General features: G+C 54.0%; 3 protein-coding genes across 3 annotated transcripts; all 3 read right to left on the bottom strand.

Moving 5' to 3' along the window:
- Positions 1-341: 341 nt before the first annotated feature.
- On the bottom strand, positions 342-2,377 carry LOC309837705 (transmembrane protein 102-like; the record flags this gene model as incomplete). Its single annotated transcript, XM_082678462.1, is given in 4 exon segments — positions 342-1,222; positions 1,225-1,659; positions 1,761-2,117; positions 2,314-2,377. Coding segments are annotated over 3 exon segments (1,530 nt in total). The 5' UTR covers positions 1,975-2,117; positions 2,314-2,377.
- Positions 2,378-8,239: 5,862 nt separating this feature from the next.
- Positions 8,240-10,146, bottom strand: LOC309838482 (uncharacterized protein SPEM2-like). Its single transcript, XM_082679573.1, has 3 exons — positions 9,886-10,146; positions 9,665-9,722; positions 8,240-9,534 (listed from the first exon to the last, which is right to left on the bottom strand). Exons 1-3 carry the CDS (start codon positions 10,021-10,023, stop codon positions 8,282-8,284), a joined length of 1,449 nt encoding a protein of 482 aa, XP_082535699.1. The 5' UTR covers positions 10,024-10,146; the 3' UTR covers positions 8,240-8,281.
- An 11-nt stretch (positions 10,147-10,157) lies between these two features.
- LOC309838483 (acetylcholine receptor subunit beta-like) lies at positions 10,158-19,298 on the bottom strand. Its single transcript, XM_082679574.1, is given in 12 exon segments — positions 10,158-11,469; positions 11,774-11,921; positions 12,276-12,456; positions 12,950-12,961; positions 12,964-13,173; positions 16,072-16,281; positions 16,764-16,911; positions 17,277-17,385; positions 17,490-17,599; positions 18,140-18,184; positions 18,796-18,935; positions 19,021-19,298. Coding segments are annotated over 12 exon segments (1,536 nt in total). The 5' UTR covers positions 19,103-19,298; the 3' UTR covers positions 10,158-11,328.
- Positions 19,299-20,254: the final 956 nt, after the last annotated feature.

Raw genomic sequence — 20,254 nt, 5'->3', positions numbered from 1 at the left:
CCTTTACACGTTTTTTCAGCAAATATATTACCCCCATCCCGATTGACTCCTAAGAGAAAAGACCATAAGAACTGGAGGAAGATGGATGCCAGAGGCTGCACCGGAGTGGGAGGGGTGCTGGCCACAGATTTGGAAAGTGGAGAGGCCAGAATGGAACGACCTGTGCCAGGGATGGGGCGGGAGGAGGGTGGGAGGAAGCGGAGGAACCGGCGAGGAGGCCTTCTAGAACGGGCTCTTCGGGCCCAAAGCGCTCAGCCTGTCTCCCAGGTGAGGGGAGAGCAGTCCCCTCCACATCCCGCTGGCCAACAGAAGCACATTCCAGGTTAGTAGGAACAGCGTCTTTAATGGGCTCCGCCTCCCACGCCGGCTAAGCCACCCCCCTTGCCTGCAGCCTTGGCCTCTTCCACAGAGGGGTGCAGGGCGCAGGCAGGGTCCCTGCGAAGCAGGGCCAACGCCCCGAGCAGCGAAGCGGCGCCGTCTCCCGCACGGAGCTTTTGGCCACTCAGAAAATAGTGGGGCAGAGTCCCGGCCTTGAGCACCCGGCCCCGCTCATCCAGCAGCCCGAGGCAGCAGGCGCCCGCGTTCTCGGCTCGCGCCAGACAGGGCGCGGGCAGCCGCTCACACGCCCAGTAGAGCAACGTCCACAGGAGGTAGGGCGCCGCGACCCTAGTCCTGGCCACCAGAGGGCGCGGTAGCGCGTGGGCCGTCGCGTGCGCTTGCAGCAAGGGAATGGGTATGCGCGTCTTGAGCGCCAGCACTTGGCGGGCGAAGTAGAGCTGCCAGCCGGAGGCGTCCGTCTGCTCTGTGACGCCGCCGCCGCCGGGCACCAGGTAGAAGGAAGACGACTCTGAGGCCAGCGGGCCGGCCCACGAGTGCCTCCGAGCCCTCTGGGGACATCCGGCCACGGACACCACGGGGATCAAGTCGAAAATCAGGAGGCGGCGCGGGGACCCGGGTGTAGCCAGGAGGATGGTGGTGAGCCCCGCGTGGCGGGCTGCGTGGACCAAGCGCGGGGCACCCGGAACCGGAAACGGGGACTCAGTGACCGCAGCCAGCGAAACAAAGAACCAGGCAGCCACCTGGGCGGGGCACAATGTGGGCCATGCCTCCGGAGCCTCCAACGTCTGTGGCACTGGGCTAACGTCGGTTGCTTTGGTGACGTCACCATCCGTTTTTTTCGGTGGTGAGGGAAAGCCAACATCGGTTACGTTTGGTGAGGCAACTCTGGCACTGAAACATTACTAGGTGAGTTTTCCAAAGACTCGTGTGCCTCACGCTCAGTGACGTGTAGCTGGTCCACGGAGATTTGCGGATCCTTGGGAGTTTCTTTGCTTCGAGCTGGGTGGATCGAATCACCTCCTCCTGGGACTGGGGATCCTAGGCAATCCTGCCCTGCCTCCCAGACCGAGGTTCCGTGTACCTGCTCTGGGAGGAAGAGCCATGTGTAACAGGATCCCACGTCCGGTTGCAGCTCCTGCCCAGTGTCATCTAGCGAAAGCACGGGCACCAGGAGTGTGAAGCCGGCGTCGTAGTGAGGTCCCCGAGCATAGGGACCTAGAGGCACAGGCCCCAGATCCAGGGAGCCCTCGCGAATCCCGCAACGAAGCAGCAAGAGCTCTGCCTGAGGAGGAAAGCGAGGGTCCCGGCGGTGAATGAGACCTAAGGAAAGAGAAGGGATCGTAATGTCGTGATCCAGAGCCGGGGCGGGGTGAGGCGGAGCTGAGAGCTGCAAGTTCCCGAAGGCTGGGAGGGTTACTTACAAAGCAAAGAGAAAACAAAGTCCTTGGCCTGGAAGAGATCTGGTCCTGGCTTGGGACCTTCACTCCAGCTCGCCTGCACACCCAGCTCCTGGATCAGCTGGGTTAGTTCTTGCAGCTGCACCCCAGAGCAGAAGTTGATGTACGTGAGCAGCCGGGCTGGGGCTGGGGGCGGTGGGCCCCACCAGGGAGCACTCCCCCAGACCGCGGAAGCCATATGGCTCTGTCGTTTGGGGGCTAGGAAATACACAGACGGGAGGAAGCCCAGACGGGCCGTACCTTTTGTTGCGGAAAACTGGCCCCCGTTCTTTCCTCTTGCAGAGGCCAAGAGGGTTCCCAAGACTCAGTCCGCCAATGGGTCTGCAGACGAAGGGCCCTAAATTTAGTCTTGAAAGAGAACAAATAAATACCTCCTCCATCCTTGCCCTTTTCTCATATGCTGGTCCCTGCCCCCGTGGAACGGTTCACCTGACTCAGCAGGTAGAAAGTAGCTGTTTGGCCCCTCCTAAGGAATGCAGTAGCCTCCTTTTCTGCCCCTTGTCTACGTTCCCCTTACCTCTTTTTCAGAAGAGGCTAGTGGTTTGCGTTTTCCCTCTTAGGGTTAGCTACAAAGGCTGGGAAGAGAATGGATAGGAAGATTCCACAGGTAACTTCTTCCTGCTGCCTGTAAGGCCACGCCCTGAAATTATAACCACGCCCCTTTCTGGAGACTGTCGGGGTGGTTGCGGACCAGCCCGGCCTCCAGTCAGAGTTCAGTCACTCCTTTCGCTCTGCAGAGATCTCGCGGCTATCCTGGGAGTTGTAGTTTGTCTTCAAAGCTACCAGGGCGTTGGGGCCACGCCCCCACATCCTTTCCTGTTCCGTTGAAGTAGTGCCTGATGGAAGTTGTAGTTTCTATGGAGGTAAGCTATTCTGTGTCTTTGCAAGGCCAGGTGAACCGCACAAACACCCCTTGCGGTCAGAACAGAGGCCTAATGGGATGAATCTGAATTGCAAACCATGATGAGGGCCATACACTAACGCATGCGGAGAAATAGGGGCTCTACATCTCACTTGGGAGTAGAGGAGCCCTGGTCATTTAAATCTAGAAGGGTTCTTGCATGCAATTATAACTTCATTATAGAGATGGGCCTGCAAGCCTAGAAAGGTTGCACATGACTTGTCCAAGGTCAGAGCTGAGCCAGAGAGGTGTTGGAAATGGGCTATCCAGCTGGGACGTATCTCCTTGGAATCGGTGATGGTAACGTTAGTCAAGAACACACCGATAATGTGCATGTAGTGACCCAGGGATGGACATCTCACTCAGGGAAGGGACATGTTAGTGTTGCCCACCTCAGACACACAAGTGGTGGCAGGGAAAACGCTTTGGAATCTCGCAGCTTATCTGTGTATACAGAAGAGTTATCAGGACTGAAAATCAAGTCCAGAGGAAACTCCAGCTGGGCTAGGGCAGGGCCATGAAAAATTATCAGGGGAAGGAAATGGCTTTCAGCAACCAGTGCTATCATGGACACAGCTTAAGTCCAGGATGAAACTAGGAGCCAGAATAATAGGACAGAAAGATAGGACACCAGAGACACGCTCACAGATTAGACCAATGCACACTGGACCAGAAATTCTTACATGCCTTTTTCCCAGGGGTCTGTCTCCACAGTGAACTAGGCCTAAGTCCATGGGCAAGAAAATTAAGTGGAGACACCTCGAAAAATTTAGAGGCCTATGAAGGAGGGGACCCTCAGAATCCAGAGCCTAAAACACAAGGTTTCCTAGTCACTGACAAAGAGAGGTCTTCTCCCTCAGTAACCAAGAGCCCCAAACACAGCCCAGAACGGGGGAGGCAAGTTTCCGTACATCTGGTCGTGACCCAAGAGACCAGATGAGGAAAACTGAAGCCTGGGCTCTTTCTCACAGTCTGGGGAAATCAGGCATTGGCTGTCCATCCCCACATCTTACCTCCTCCCCAGAGGATGGCTTCTGAGCCACCCTAAAAAGAGCTAAGTTCTCTGGGCTCTGGGGGAGCTTTAAGATGCTGGGGGTGGGTGACAGGGAAAGCAAAATCGCTCTAAACTCTAAAGCACTGCTCTCCAATAGCATTTTCCATGATGATGCAAATGTTCTAAATCTGTGCCGTCGAAAACAGTAGCCACTAGCTCCATGTGCCTACTGAGCACTTAGAAGGTCATGGCACTGAGGAACAGAAATTTTTTTTTTTGGCCAAACCATGAAGCTTGTGGGGGTCTGAGTTCCCTGACCAGGGATTGAACCCCAGCCACAGCAGTGAAAGCGCCAAGTCCCAACACCTGGACCGCCAGGGAACAGAATTGGATGCCAGGGAAATTCCGTTCCCTGAGGAAGAGAATTTATAATTTATAACTTAATTTTTAACAGAATTAATTTTCCTTAATTTTAACTAATTTACATTCTAATAGGCATTTGGCTAGTGGCTACTGTAATTGACAATGCAGCTCTAGGGCCTTGGGGATAACGGATTTAGCTAGACAGCGATGGAGGGAAAGCAGGGATAGTTTAGGTCCTCATCAAGCCCTGTGGGATGGGGCTGGGGTGGATGTCCTCAATAACCACAGATCACTTCTCTTGTCTCTTTATTCCTCGTGCATATCTGTCCCCTCTTTTTCTAAGTTGCTCATCACACACTGATATCCCCACTCCTTGATGGTCTCCGGTGAGTTGTTGGATGTCTCTCGGTGAAGGCGCCTGGGAGACAGAGCTTCGCACTTGTCCCTGCCTGCTCTGAACTGTCTCTGGCGGGCGTCAAAGACCACATGTCCTAGCCGGGTGCCTGACCCAGGACAGTAGGGCTTCCAGCTGGTTTTGGGAGGCGTAGACATCTGGTGATAGTTCTGGCAGGTTGGAGGAACTGTATCCATGTGGTGGTACACCCAGTCTTGGCTGCCTGCTCGCTGGGAGGGTGATTGCAGCTCAATCAGCCCAGGTACCTCTGAGAAGGCTTGCAGGTCATTGTAGGCTACCTGAGCCTTGGGAGAGCAGGATTTCTGACTGGGTGGGATAGAAGTCCATGTTATGTGCTGCCCTGCATCCTCCTTTCGAGGAACTGCCTCAGATATAAATGACTGTCGGGTCTGATGTGGGCCCAAAACTTGGACAGAGTCAGTTCCTAGAGGGTTCTTATGGAGGCCAGGATTTGGGATAAGGCATGAGTTGTTATGGAGGCCTGATCTCTTGGATGAGCCAGAGTATTGAGTAAAGGCTGGACTCTTCTGGGGTCAGGATCTCGATGAATTCCACAGTACTTGTGTAAGCTAGGGTCATGGGTATGTTCTGAGCCCCTGTCAATTCCAGCATCTTGGGTAAAGCCTGGAAGCTTGTGGAGGCCTTGGTCTTGAGCAAGGCCTGGGTTCTTGGGGAGGTCTGGGTTTGTGGTTAGGCCTGGGTTTCAGGAAACTCTGCAGACTTTGGAAGGGCCTGGGGTCCTTTGGAGGACAGAGGCTTGGTTGAGGCCTTGACTCTCAGGAAGTTCACGGGGTTGGGCCTGGCTTGGGGTTTGGGAAGTAGTGGATAACTGGAGAGGGATGGGGCCCTGGGAAGAGAGGACAGACTGAGAAGACTTGGAGGTTGGGGGAAAGGTGGGGGTTTGTATTAAGGTGGAGGGCTTCTGGTGGTTTCTGTGTTGATGAAGGACCCAGGATCTGGGAGAAACAAGCGGTAGATAAAGAGTGTATGGTGGAGGCATGGTGCATGGTGAGCTCTGGGCACTGTTTGGAGAATGGAAGCAAGGTTGAGAAGGTGCAGCATCCTTGGAGTACAGGAATGTGGGGTAGACTGGAGTCTGGGGGTCCGTGTTTCTCTTCTGAGACCTGCAAGGAAGGAAGCTGCAGTAAGGGAAGGTCTTGGACTGTACAAATTTGTCTTTGGAATCATTTGAGATCTTCCATTCCATATTCCCCAACTCCAGGTAACCCAGAATGGATCCTGTGGAGGGCTTAGCACTGTCCCCACTACATTGCTTGAGTGTTTGTTCAGCTGTACCAGAGCTCACCAGACCATGCCCCTCTTGGGGCCTGGAGAGGGTACCAAAATCCTTTCTGGAATACCCAGAGTTCTGAGGGGCACACACATGGAATAAGTTCTGCTTTACCCTACGGGCATCATAGACCACACGGCCGGAGGAGAGGACTTGGCTGAAGGCAGACAAGGTAGAGGGAATAGAATCTAGGATGGGGATAGGGGTGGTGGAAGGGACTGGAGTGTTCGTCAGGGCCATGCCCAGCGCTGGGACAGAGGTTGTGTCAGAAGTTGGGACAGGGGCTGGTGTAGGGGCTAGGGCAGGAGTAGTAGCAGGGGCAGAATTTGGGGGAGGGACTGGGGCAGAATTTGGGGGAGGGACCAGAGTGTATGCATGGGTATAGGTCAGATGAGCATGGGTCAGGGTGCAGAGAGAAGTGTGGCCCAGGGACTGGGCTGAGGCATGTGAGGGGGCCTGGGCTTGGGCCTGGGTTGTGGTATGGGGCTGTGGTATGCTCAGGGCCATGGACCTGGGCAGGGCTGTGCTCAGGGGTGAGGGCTGGGGAGGGGGTCTGGGCCTGGGGGGTGGTGTGCTCAGGGAGGTGGAATGTGGAGCAAGTCTGGGCCTGAGGTGGGGCGTGCTCAGTGGGATGGGTGGAGGAGAAGGTCTGGGCTTTGGCAGGAGTGTTCCCAGTGGGGTGCACTAGGGAGAAGGCCTGGGCCCAGGCGGAAGTGTGCTCATGGGCGTGGCCTCGGGAGCAGGTCTCAGACTGGGGGGTGGGTGTGCTCAGTGGGGTGGGCTGAGGAGAAGGTCTGGGCCTTGGCAGGAGCATGCGCAGGGGGCTGAACTGGGGGGCGGGTCTGGGCCCAGGCTGGGGACTGGGCTGGGTCAGAGTCTGGGGTCTTAGTCTTGCTCTCTTGGGGCAGGTGGAGTGGAACCACGTCCACCTTGCTCATCCTGCGGAGCTTGGAAGATGTCTCTTACCTGGAGTAAAAGGTGGCTTGGGACTTTAAGACTGTGACCGGAGGGGCCTCCCCAGCTCTCACTACCCGCTCCTTCCACAGTCCCCGTGGAACCTCTGTGGAAGCCCCAGCCCGTCCACACTGAGGCGGCATCCAGCAGTACTTAGAAGCCTTCTCATCTTTTCTGTCTCGTATCCAGGAGTCAGGGTGGTTTGGGTGCCCGAGCAGGAAGCTTGGGCCATGGCGGAAGCAGGGAGAAACTCTTGAGCACAGGTTCTTGGGATCCATGGAGCAGCGCATGCGCATGTGACGGCTGCCTACACAGCTTGCTTGCTTGTCTGCAGGGAAAGGCGAGGTGGGTCAGGGCCTGGGTTCCTGAGGGGCTGAGAATCAAGGCAGGGATAGAAGAAAGGGGACAGGCCCACATCCCCTGAACCCACGCCAGCGCCCACTCACCTTTGGTGAAAAAACGTCTGAAAAGTGCCCGCAAGAATCTCTTCAGATGCCTCCAGAGCTGAGGGAAGAAGGGGAGGGGGGAGGCCGGGAGCAGGGTGAGCCCTGAAATCCAACCCTTGTCCGGCCACACCCCAGCAGCCCTCCCACCTCAGCCCCTTCAAGACCCCAGGGCTCCCCCAACCGCGCTGCACAGATCCTGCCCTGACCATAACCACCATGTTGATCCCCACGTTGACGAAGATCAAGCTGACCAGGAGCAGGATTATTGCGTCTCCTTGCTCCTGGCATTTCCTGGGGATGGGGCCAGGGAACGGCTCAGCTCCACAGTAGGTTCGCTCACCCATGGCGAACCTGGGACCTGGGACCCAGGTCCCAGTCCTGGGACCCCAGGACTGCCTGGGCCCCCTGCCCTCCACTTTTAACTGGGTGTCAGACTGGGTCATAATGGGGCAGGTGGTGACATCACAGTGAGGGAGGGGGACGAAAAGGAGGGTCCAGGGTGGCATTGCCTGGTAACCAGGGTCAGGTAAGCTGAGCCTGGACAGTCAAACAGGGCCCGTAGGCCGGCACACCTCCCGAGCGGTCATTCATTCGCTCACCGCCCACTCACTCACTTGTTCGAATGACACATTCCATCTCTTGGCCCCTCCTGAGACTAGGAAGACCTCGGCCTCAGAGGCCTCCTGAAGGCCTGGCTGGAGTCCAGAGCCTCAGCCTTCTTCATGCCCTTCACTGGGCCTGGAGCTGGACCTGCCCAGATGTGGAAACTCCCAGTTTGGAAGCAGCTTCTTGTATGAGGCTCTTTGGGGACGGGGACAGCTGAGACACAGAGGAGGTGCCCAGAGACCAGTGGTTTGGAGTCTGCAGCTGCAGATGTACTTAGTGCATGGTATAGGACCAGGAGGGGCCTGCTGTCAGGACTGTGGCCACTAAACCAAGGGGACCCTCAGGCCAAGAAGGGGACACTGGCTTCTTATTGCAGGAAGCCAAGGGCAGGGACCCAGGCTGGCAGAAGGAGTGGTGCTTCCAAGCCATAGACCACCAATGTTTCCTGGACTCTAGCACTCTTTATTCCTCTCTCCATGCCCTGATGGCCCCACCCCGCCCCCATTTGCTGCTGGTCAGTTCATTTTCCCAGTCTGTCTCCCATGCAGAGACGGCCTTGAGGCCGATTTGGAAGGTAGCAGCGGGTTGGCCCGCGTTTGGCTCTCTTGCACTTGCCACTTCAGCTCCAGGCTGTCATACACCTGGTAGTTGGCATTGCCCCCCGGGTTCCAGCTGAGTGGCATGAAGGTGGGTGGGGGTGGAGGGTGCTCGGTAGCCTGGACTTCGGGAAGGGGCTGGGAGGGGCGGAGGAGCAGCGCTGAGCTGGGAGCCGGGGCCCGCTGGTACGAGGCCTCGGCCAGTACCGTGAGGGAGGCGGAGGCGGCCAGAGGGCGCCGCACGGGCAGCATATCAGCCCATTCGGCCGCCCGGCGCCGCACCTTGTGGGGATCCCGGGAGTAGTTCAAGTGTCCCGTGGAGAGGTGTGGCCTGCGGTTGGGCTGGCTGTGAGCACAGCTGGGGAGGCTCCGTCCACTGCCCGGTGGGTAGTTGCGCTGCCAGGCTTCGGGCCGGCAGCCCCGAGGCACCAGAGCGGATGGAGGCCCAGAGCCCTCCAGACCACGCCGCTGCTGATCCCAGGAGTCACACGGGAGCTGGCCCCTTGAGGGGTAAGTGCTGTGCCCCCCAGGGACCCACGAGGGGTTAGGGGGCAATCGTCGGGGAGGTGGTGGAGACGAGGTCCACCGGTCAGCCTCCACGTTGCCCCAGATGCGGGTTGGTGAGCAGGGGGACCCAAAGGACTGCAGCCTTAGCTCGGACTTGGCCTCCACACGCTTGGCCATGCAGCGCAGCTCGGGCGACAGGTAGAGACAGGGTGGTGGCAGGCTGGCCAGGATCCCACCCTGGCGGCCCCAGAGGCCCACGTTGGAGGGCAGGCCCATCTGCTGGTAGAGCCCTCCCCAGCACCCCCACGGGTACTTGGGTTGTGGGAAGGAAAGATCCTCCTCCTCCTCCAGGTAGGAGTCCGGGTCCTCGCAATCAAAGGAGGGCATCGGCCGCAGCTGTGACATCCCGTGGCTGTGATGCAGCCTACGGAAGCCTGAGCGGCTGTAGGGGAATTGTCTGCGGTTCTTCGGCCTCCGCTGGTGGCTGCCGGGGCGGCGGCTGCAGCTGCGTCTATGGTTGCAGAGATGATGGTAGGAGGACAGGGAGTAGCAAGCGGGCCGGGCCATCTTCATTTCCACAGGGTCCAGGGTGCAGTGGATGTGGACTTCATGGGCCTTGGCAGGAGGATGTTTGGGGGACCTTTCACAAGCCTGTGAGATTTCATCTGGGGGAAGCGAGAGTCCGTGAGGGCAGGGCAACTGTCAGAAGAGTTCAGGGTTGGGAATCTGGGGGCCTGGGTTTCTAGGGCCCAGGGAGTGGCGGGGGGGTGCCACTTACCTGTCTTCCGTACTTACTTTTCTGGTTAATCCAATAGATGGTCTTGTTTAAGGCATTCTGGAGCCCATGCCATACCTGGGGTTGGTGGGGTGGGATGGGTGAAAATGAAGGCCAGGCTCTGTACCCTCACCCCCCCCCCCCCAGCCAAGACCATTCCTGCAGATGGAGGTGCAGGCTGCAGCTGGTTCCCATCCTCAGCCCTCTTCACCCCTACTGGTGGTCCCCAACCATCTCTGACCATAGTTGCCATGCTGATCCCAATGCTGACAAGAACGACAAGGCCCAACAGCAGGAGTAGGAAGTCCTCCACATTCTGGGTTCTTTCTTGGTATTGATGGCAGCACCCCAGGTTGTCATACCAGAGCCGGTTTTCCATGGTGGGGGGGGGGTCCTAGAGCCACCTGGGCCACGGGCCGCCCCCCCACCACCACCGGCCCTGACCCACAGTGCACTCATGCCAGGACCTGCGGACACCCACCAACAGGTGAGGGAGCATGGTCATAATGAGACACGTTGCAGGGAGTCACAATGCCGAGGTGGCCAATCTTTCATCCACTCAGCTGGCCCTTTATGTGGCCATCTCTGCCCTCGGCTCCCACTACATGGAGCCTAGTCCCCAGAGTTCAGTCTGTCCTTCTGTCTCCATGGGGCCTTGCTTAACTTGATTTGCAAGCATGGTTGCTACAGATGAGAGACCGTCTTCATAGGGACTGAATCATGCATAAAGGATTTCCTCCATTTCATTGTTCGAGACATTATGGCAGCTTATGTAGCCTGTTGGGATTCTTCGAACTAGCCTGTAGTTCTTAAAAAGTTTCAAGAGAAGCCAGAAATCCAAATTTCTCTGTGAAATATCCACATTTCAAAAGTGGCAAACCAATTCAAATTTTAAATTCTGCTGGCCAACAATATGGGCCAAACAAAACACACCAGTTTGTAACCTCTGATGTATACTGTATAATGCTTCTGTTCTCATCTTCTCATATGATCCTCAGACTAGGGAGCAGATACTATTATTAGCTTCATTTTACAGATGGGGAAACTGAGGCACAGGGCAGTTTAGTAGCTTGTCCAAAGTTTGAGCACCAAAGCTGGAACTTGAGGTTTTTACAGTGTGCTTTTTTATCCTCATCACAAATGCATCCTTTTAGAAATAACCTTTTTTTTTATCCTAAAGATATTACAAAATACAATAAACTACAGGAAGGTAAAAACAAAGAAAAAACGACCACTGGTCCCAACATGCAAACATAAACACTGTTACTTAGTGTATTTCCTTACAGAAAAAAAATTTCCCTGTTCATTCAACCAGAGGTACCAGCTGTATAGGTTAGGATCTGTGCTAGGTGCTGGGGATATTACAGTGAACAGACATAGTTCCTGCCCTCAGAAGGCTTACAATCTAGTTCTTGTTCTTTGTTCCATTCATTGCCAACCTAGATGTGAATATCCAATGGAGCTTCTTCAAGAAGCCAAAGAGTAAATAAGCGGATAGTGCATTTCAGGTGGGCCCAAGGCCCCCATCTGCCCAGTCCCACTTGGGCTTCCTCCCTAGAAACGAAATGATGAGAGGATTGGACTCCTAGTGAAGGAGTTAAGATGCAGAAAGGGATAGGACTTGAGAGTCCTACCAAACTCTCAATTCAACTGGCCGAGGACCTCGGTCTCGGCCCTCTCGTCCTCAAGGAAAGGGGTCGGGAGGGGCCAAGTGGTACGTGGCGTCCAGAAAGATGACGAGGGTCCCGACGCTCGTGAAGATGATGAAGGTCCACAGGAAGAGGCGGTCCACCACCATGACCACAAACTGCCAGTCCTCCTTCAGCTGGGGGTAGGAAGAGGAAACTGTTCCTGAGCTCCAGACCCCCAGGGAAGGCGGCCCCAAGGCCCTGTACCGCACCCAGGTCCTCCTACCACGGCTTTGAGACAAGGGCGGGCCCGCAGAATAGCAGAGAGCAAAACTGCAGGCGACGGAGGTGAGTAAAGAACAAGTCGGAAACCAGGAGGCGGGACCAAGTGAGGCAAACTTCCAATCAGAAATAAAATCGAGTGCTGGGGGCGGAGCCTAAGTTTGTGGGTGGAGCCAAGGCCACCCAGGCCTTGCCTTGGCCCACCCTCTTTGGATTCACCGCGTCGTGGTCCTCCTGTTCCTGCAGCTGTTGAGCGATGTAGCTGATTGAGGAAACGACCTCCCGTAGCTCGGGAGGCAGGCCCACAGCCCGGTGTGGACCATCGGTAAATCGCCGCAGGGCCGGGGCAGACAGTTCAGGCTGGAACCTGGAAGAGGCGAGTCTGTTTGGCCACGACCGGGGCACAAAGACGGCCTGCGCGGCTGCCCTAGGCCCCGCCCCAACTCCCTCCTCCAACGCCCATCCAGGTTTCAAAACGCGAGAGAGCACTTCAGGTTCTCTCCGACAGCGGCGACCTCTCTAGCCTTCCGCAATTCCGCCTATTCCCTTACGCTTTACTTCCCACCTCCCCGCAAAGTGGGCAACAGAAGGGATACTACAAGTCCCATGATGCTCAACCACGACAACCTCCGGGAGCTTAGGACGCCTGCCTCCGCACAGTCTCCTGGGAACTGTAGTTCTCCCTCTCCCTTCTACATGGGCGATGGGGAGTAGATACTACCTGTTGGGTTTGGGGAAGAGAAAATCATTTGGTGGCTTGCGGATGAAATATTCATCTGTTCCCCGACCCCAGCCACTTCCTGGAGAATCCCTGAGAGGTATAGGAGGTGGCTCCGGTTTCTGGTCTCTCTCAGGTTTGGGTCTCTTCAGACCCAGATACGGAGGGAGTTTGTGGATAAGATCTGCTGAGTAGAAGAAGAGGCGTATTGGAGGGGGCTCTTATGCTTTCAGACCAGAAGGGAAGCCGCCAACCACCCCCACGGCATGTGCCCATTCCTGAGCATGCGTGCATGCGTCCCACAGATGAAATGCAACTACACAGCCCAAGAGTTCTTAAGTGGGTTAGGAGGCATCCTGACTGGAAAGAAAAGTTATGAGGGCTTCCACCCTGATAGTACCTAACCCTTAGAATGCTTCCTTGGGACCCACGATGGGCAGTATTGATGAAGATAGTCTGGGATCTACGCAGCGTCAATGATGGGAGGATAAAATTAATTGGGCAACATTTCAACACCCAAAGACCTTGGCACTTTGACACTCTACCAGGAGTTGTAGTTCTCCCTCAGGTCTGTGAAAGGGAAGGTTGAAGTTGGTGGGAGGGAGGAGCGATACCTGGACAAAAAGCCAAATACTAGGATTGAGAGTTAACACAGGTTGGAGAGGAGATCTTCTTACCTGACGGACCTAAAGGGGCATTTGGTGGGTGTGGGGTGAGCGATGGTGCAGGTTGAGGTCTACGATGCTAAGGATGACTGAGAAGGTGACGAGGACCATGGTAAACATGAGGTATTTGATAATCATGGGGACAGACGGGGAGGTCTCAGGCACTTTGTCTGCCGGCAGCAGCAGGAACACAGGAAGGGTCAGCAGGGCAAAGGTCGAGAGCCCCATCTTCTCTCCTTGGGGGACAGAGCAGAAGGCGGAAGGATTAGGCTTTGCCAGAAAGCAATCTCCCCGGCATAATCAGTGACCGTGTTTCCAGCCCACTCAAGGACAGGCTTTTGGAAGGGTCAACTGCATGTAACTAACTCCTACATTTATACCTCCAACCTGGACTGATTCCCCTAAATTCCACACTTGTATCCACCTGCCTACTTAACCTCTCAATTTGGGTGTCCACTAGACATCTCGAACTTCACATGTCCAAAACTTAATTCCCTCACCACCGACTCCCGCCATAGTCTTCCTCAGTTCACAAATGACAACTCGATCTTTCCTGTGGCTCAGGCCAAATCCCTTTGAGTCATTCTCAGCTCTCCTCTCTCTCATCCCATATCCAATCCATACCAAACCCTGTTGGCTCTACCTTCAAAATATATCCTGAAACTGATGACTTATCACATCTACCACTACCATCCTGGCACAAGCCACCATTACCTCAGATCTGAGTTATTATAAAGGCCTCCTCTTTGCTTCATCCTTTGCCCCCCTGCTGACTGTTCTCAACAGAGCAGCCAGATTGACCCCGTTAAAATGTGAACCAGATCATACCACTCCAGTGGCTTCCCATCACCTTTAGCATAAAAGTCCATACTGAAGTCTACAAGGCCTTCCCATTAGTTCTCTGACTACATCTCATACTGTTTTCTCTCTTGCTTACTTCATTCAGTTATTACTTCATTGGCTATTTCTTGAATATGCAAGGCACACGCCCACCTCAGAGCTTTTTGCACTCACTGTTAACTCCTCCTGCTAATTTCTTCCCCCAGATATCTACCAGGGTCATTCTCTCACTTCCTTCAAGTCTTTGTTCAACTATTGATCAAACATTCCCTTTTTAGTGAGGCATTCACTGACCATCCTATTTTTAAATTGCAACCCCTGTGATGAACCATAGCGGAAAAGAATATGAAAAATATATATATATCTATAAATGAGTCACTTTGCTGTACAGCAGAAATGAAACACAACATTGTAAATCAACTATATTTCAATAAAATTGTTTAAATAAATAAATAAATTGCAACCCATACCCCCATTCGCATCCTCCCCAAACCCTTTTCCCATTTTTCCTTCTTAGGAATTGACCTCTCCTAATATACTATCTAGGAATTCCCTGGTGGCACAGTGGTTAGGAATCCACCTGCCAATGCAGGGGACGCGGGTTCGAGCCCTGGTCAGGGAAGATCCCACATACCGCGGAGCAACTGAGCCCGTGCGCCACAACTACTGAGCCTGTGCTCTAGAGCCCGCCAGCCACAACTACTGAGCCCACGTGCCACAACTACTGAAGCCCGTGCGCCTAGATTCTGTGTTCCACAACAAGAGGACCCACCGCAGTGAGTAACCCGTGCACTGCAACGAAAGTAGCCCCTGTTCACCACAACTAGAGAAAGCTCCCACGCAGCAACGAAGACCCAACGCAGCCTAAATTAATTAATTAAAAAAATAATAATACACTATTCAATGGGTTTATTATGTTTGCTGACTGTCTCCCCACTAGAATATAAACTCCATGAGAGCAGGGATTTTTGTCTGTTTTATTCACTGATGTATTCCCAGCGCCTTGCACATTACAGATGTTCAACAAATATTGTTAAATGAGTGAGTGGACCAACCCCTGTAGCAGGAACTATATAGCAAATCGAAGGATCTAAAAATGAAACCAAGTATATAAGAATATGCCAGGTGACTGGTTATTACTGTGGCATACAACAGGCGCTGCAAACTTCATGGAAGCTATTGAAATAAGTAACTATTATGGTCTGTTCTACTTTAGTCCTGTAATATTGGGTTCCAAGATTTGCCTTGCTCCAGGAAGAAGGAGAAGTTACATGTGGAAGTGTGTTCTAGAGATGCATCACTCTCCTTCCCTAGACTGAGAGAGGGCTTGATTACAGAGAGAAGGAAAGCGTGTGTTTTTTGTTTGTTTTGTTTTGTTTTTCAGGCCACAGCAGTGAAAGCCCAGAATCCTAACCACTAGGCTACCAGAGAACTCCCAGTAAAGCATCTTTGAATATGAGAGTTTAGGATATCAGTCTCTGGATCAGACTAGTACTAAGCAGGGTTGGAACAGCAATACTGCCTCTCTCTGTGTAATGTCAGGTGAATGACTTAAACTCATTTAGCCTCTGTGAAACGGGCAGACAATTCAGTACTTACCTCACAGAGTTGTGAAGATTAGAACTGAGTTAATATATGTAACACATTATTTGTATTATCTTATAGCAAGTGCTCCAAATTAGAAAAGACTATACATACCTACACGTACACAAAGCTTACAGAGTACCAGGCATAGTTCTATTAACTCAATTAATCCTCAAAATAGTCCTATGTGGGAGGGACAAAGACTGTCCTATTTCCAGATCAGGACACTAAGAGATTAAGGAATTTGCCCAAGGTTACTCTGTTAGCATATTGTGCTGTCTCCCAGAGAAATGTTGGCTATTATTTCCAAGGGACATAGGAGGTTAAGGGACTAGTAGGCGGCATTTGACAAGTGGGGGAGGGAGGATGCCAGGAATGGGGAAAGGGAAAGGAAGCGTTAGCTGAGCCTGGGAGTTTGTTGGTCAGAGGAGTGGCAGTTCCAAGGATGAGATCCTAGGATTCTGAAGGGAAGAGTTCAGAAGTTACTGGGTGCAGAGAAGTGAGCAGCAGAGGGGAGGTAGAGCTTGAGGTTGGAGGGGAAATCTGGATGCAGAGGCAAAGGCTCTTCCTGAAAGGAAAACCTGGGTGAGATTGCTGAAGCACAGTTCATGAAGGCTTGAGTTGGCAGGAAAACCTTCCCTGTATTATGGGTGAAGAGCAAGAACCTGAGCTATTGGTAAGAAGGAGTGCTGGGCCCCTTCCCCTCTTACCTGCATCTGGTGGCAGGTAGAAGACGAAGATGGCCAGAAGAGTGATGAGGATGCATGGGGCAATGACGGTGACCAGGTAAAAGAGAGGCTTCCGGCAAATGATGAGGTACAAGGTGACTTCTTCACGCCGCCTTTCCCCCCCTCCCCTATGATCCACTGGAGGCTGGATTAGCCGAGAAGGCTTGTGAATAATCTCCCATTGACCATTCTCTTGGGGAGAGTGGGGGGAGAAGAGAAGGTGACACAGATGTGGAACCTGTCTTTGTTGGTGCCAGATACGGCTTTCTTTTCTTTTCTTTTCTTTTCTTTTTTTCTTTTTTTTTTTTTTGCCTCACTGTGCCACCGCGCTGCTTGTGGGATCTTAGTTCCCCAACGCGGGATTGAACCCGGGCCCTCAGCAGTGAAAGTTTGGAGTCCTAACCACTGGACCGCCAGGGAATTCCCAGATATGGCTTTCTCTGCCACATCCTAGAGCAGTGGGCACTGATGTAATAAGGGGCTAGCTATGGTCCCTGGGCTGGACAGCCCATCTCTAATAAATTTGAGCAAGTCTCAACTTCCATAACCACAAAATATAGACAGTTATACCTATCTTGCTGAACCCACAGTGACTCACTGAGGGAATATATTTATCAGCCTGTCAGAAACTGGAAATCGTAAAGCCCATGGACATGGGAGCCAAGCCGACTCACCAATAAAGTTGCCTTCATGAATATGCACTTCCTGCCGCTCCTGCCCATCGGGACCCAAGCCGGTCTGCAGACTGACTTCTGAGCTGTCATAGCTATAGGAACTGAACACCATGGTGCAGTTCTGCCAGTCAAAGGGGAAGTAGGTGACCTGGATGGAGTGGAGAGTCACTAGAGCTGCCAGAGAGCTGGTCAGGGCTGGGGGAGTTGGGGAGGTCACAGGGCAGACAGGGGTCAGAGGATATGGTGCACCAGGGAGATAGGGATCACCAGGGGGAGATCGCAGAGAAGTGGAGTCACAGAGGAATAAGAAGGTTATGCGGGGAGGTCATGGACAATGGAGGGCGGCGGTCACTGAGGAAGACTGGAAGTCAATGAAAGTGGACAGAGAAGATGAAACTCAATGGAAAATCAGAAGGGTAAGAGAGACGTGAGGGTCATGGGGATTATGGAGGAGGGATATCTGAGTGAGGGTTTCTAGGAGCTCCTTGAGCTTCCCAGGTGGGGCCCGGACACCTGGATGCTGCAGCTGCTGCGATAGATGCCCGGGGGCTGCCAGCGCACGGAGCCGTCGGACGACACCATGACGCTGATGTCCAGAGCAACATCAAAATTTCCGTCGTTGCTGCCCGGAAAGAATCTTCTCATCTGGGTTCAGGTCCCTCCCTCCGGAGGCCGCGCCCCTCCAGAGGCCCTGCCCCACCTCCCAGACTCTGGGAACATCCTTACTTGTTTAGGAGCACCACGTCTGGTAGCCACACGGATTCGGCAGTGATGCGGAGTGAATCGATGCCCTCTTGCTCCTCAGGGTCCCAGCTCAGCCTGTAGTCAGTCCACTCCTAGGGAAGCAGAGGCTGAGGGGCCGTCTCCGGCTGGAGGTTGGAAGGAGTCTTGGGATGTGCGAAGGAAGCCCGGGCAGGTAATGCAAGGGAGGAGAGCCGCGCAGGCATGGTCTGTGGTTCTGGAGGCCGGGGCCCTGTTTAAGACTCCACCTGCACTCTTTGGGACCCTATTAACTGATTTCCCCTTCTCTCTCATCGGGCCCCAATTTCTTCTTTCTGTAAAAAAGAGGGAGTTGCACGCTAGCATCTAAAACAGTGGTTTTCAAACTGTAGTTAACGACCCTTTTCATAGGTCCGGAATCAAATGAGTGGCCCCAAACCAGTGTTAAAAATAATTTAGAATGAAAAATGCATGGAATGCAGCTCCCATAGTAAAGATAGGTATTGTTTCCTGAAGCTTCTGTTTCAGTTATAAATGTGTTTTCTGAGGTCGTGATGCAAAAAAGAAAAAAACAAATCTTACCAGGCGGAACATTCGAGGAAATTGTAAAGGCAGCGGCATGCCCGCCCTTTCCCACCGTGCGGGGTTCTCCGCACCAGGTCTAAGCAGACCTTTGTGCTCATCTCCTCATCCTTCTCGTACTAGAAGGGAAAAGTTTAAAGGGTAGATATGATGTCAGTGTAGAGAAATGAGGGGCTCGGTGGGTAAACTCTCCCTGGAAACTCCCCTCTTTTTCTGAGTCGCACCCTCTTGGGTTCAAAGCCCACCTCCTATAAACTGCGTTGGCTTAAGCTCCGCCTCTATCTCGTAAACTTCCTGCTGGCCGTACAGCCAGCCAGTTCATTTACCAGTCCCGGCCCCGGCCGGAGTGAATCTCTGCCCGCTGTTGTTTATTGACCCTGTCCGGCACCAAGGTCCGCCCCAGCCTGTGACCCCGCCTCAAGTTCCGATCTCCGGCCTGTCCATCGAGGTCCGCTCTCCGACCTGTCCATCGGTCCCAGCTCCACTTTGAGATCCGCCAACAGGCCATTTCATCATCCTGCCCGGCTCAATACTGGCCCTTCCAGCAGCCACGCCCACAGCTTGTCCATTGGTCCGATTTCGACCCAATCTCTACTAACGGCCAGTCAGTCACCCAGCCTGGCCTCGCCCCGGACCCCGTCCCCGGTGGTCCCTGGGTTCCGCCCTGCCTAAAGCCACGCCCCCCAGCCGGCTCGTGGGCCAGACCTCAACTCCCCGCGTGTGCCCTCACCAGGCTGATTAATTGCGCTAGGCTGAGACCAATGCTGACCCCGACGCAGTCTCCCACCTCCCACGACGGCCTCACCGAGCTATCATAGCCCGAGCAAAGTTTCTCGTGGAGTCGGCCCTCCGCCTCTGAGCCGCAGGCGCCTGGAGGAGGAGAGAACTGAGTGAAGCCGTGGTGCCCGGCCACGACCTCTGGCCCTGTTACTGCCCCTTTGACGCTCAGACTTACCCGGGGCGAACGGCGCCCCCAACGCCCCCAGCAGCAGCAGCAGCAGCAGCAGCAGCAGCAGCAGCAGTGCCCCTGGGATCATAGCCCGCCCGCGTCGCTCAGTGAGTCCGCTTGGGTGAGCCGCCAGGACAGCCAGCGCAGGGGAAGTGACGAGGCGCCCAGGAATGTGCACCTGTTATTGGGGGGCAGCCGCCAGCCTACCCGCCCCGCCCCTGGGACTTGACCCCTCCCCGAGCGGCTGCCAAAGCCTGCTACCCACAGATGGCAGACAACACTTCAATTGTATAAATCGTCTTTAATTGAAAAAGCATGGAGTGGAGACTGGTCCCCTGGGAGCAGAGCCTTTTTGGGTACCTAACACCCAGCTGAGGTAAAGCAAGTTTTATTCAGTTAGAAGCTGGAGGGGTGTATGAGGTCTAGAGACCAAGAGGCCCTCACCGTCCTTGGCCTGACCTGTAGGGGAGAAGGGTGGGACTTATTGCTGAATTGGTGTCTCCTCATTTGAGGGGCGTCAAAACTATATCCCATTTGTCTTTTTTATTCTAGACCCACTACCCTAAAGACCTCAGCTTTAAAGGGGGCCTGGAAGGAATTCCTGCTAAGGTAGCTAAGTGTTCATGTCCCCCCAACCCAGGCACAGGTCCAGTCATGCCATGGTTCTGGCCACTTTCCCATCCTAGCTGCCCTTCTATGAGCCAGGGATTCCTTCCAAAACTCCTCTGCCCTTCCTCAGCCTCTGTTCCCTGGCAGGACCCCAGCTGAGTTGCAGGAGCTAGAAAATGCATGTAAAAAATAAGGTTAGCATTCAATAGGAAGAATAAGATTTTTGGAAAAGTGTCTAGGGAAAACAAGAAGTTCTGGATGATCCATCCAGAACTTAGTTCTTTGTGAATCATAGCTGGGTCCTTTCCAGAGCTCCTGCTTAACAGGTATCACGAGAGAATGTGGGAGCGTGGGTCTAGAACTCTTACTCTAGACCAATAACATGCCTATATAGGCTCTAGTTCCATCCTAGAGGGAAGGGCTGAGAGTCGGGGTCTATGTCCTAGAGCTGAGATTCAGAAGGAAGTATGGCTCCGTATGTGTCTAGAACACCACGCTCTAGAACCGGGTGTCTCTGGGGGAAGAAAGTTAAACCTGTGGTGATCTGAGACTGGCCCAATTCAGGCCAAGAGCAAAAGCTGGACAGGGCTCAAATCCAGCCTCTCTCTAGATGGAAACCAGGGGTCCATCT

The sequence above is a fragment of the Grampus griseus genome, assembly GCF_964374135.1.
Source record: "Grampus griseus genome assembly, chromosome: 20".
Lineage (NCBI taxonomy): Eukaryota > Metazoa > Chordata > Mammalia > Artiodactyla > Delphinidae > Grampus > Grampus griseus.
The sequence above is the reverse complement of the archived record's forward strand: the minus strand, read 5'-3'. Positions and strand labels throughout refer to the sequence as shown.

Coding starts and splice junctions, on each gene's coding strand:
- LOC309838482 (XM_082679573.1), bottom strand. CDS start 10,023: ATGGAAAACCGGCTCTGGTATGACAACCTGGGGTGCTGCCATCAATAC. Junction 9,723..9,885: donor GGATCAGCATGGCAACTATG/GTCAGAGATGGT, acceptor CACCAACCCCAG/GTATGGCATGGGCTCCAGAA. Junction 9,535..9,664: donor CTATTGGATTAACCAGAAAA/GTAAGTACGGAA, acceptor CGCTTCCCCCAG/ATGAAATCTCACAGGCTTGT.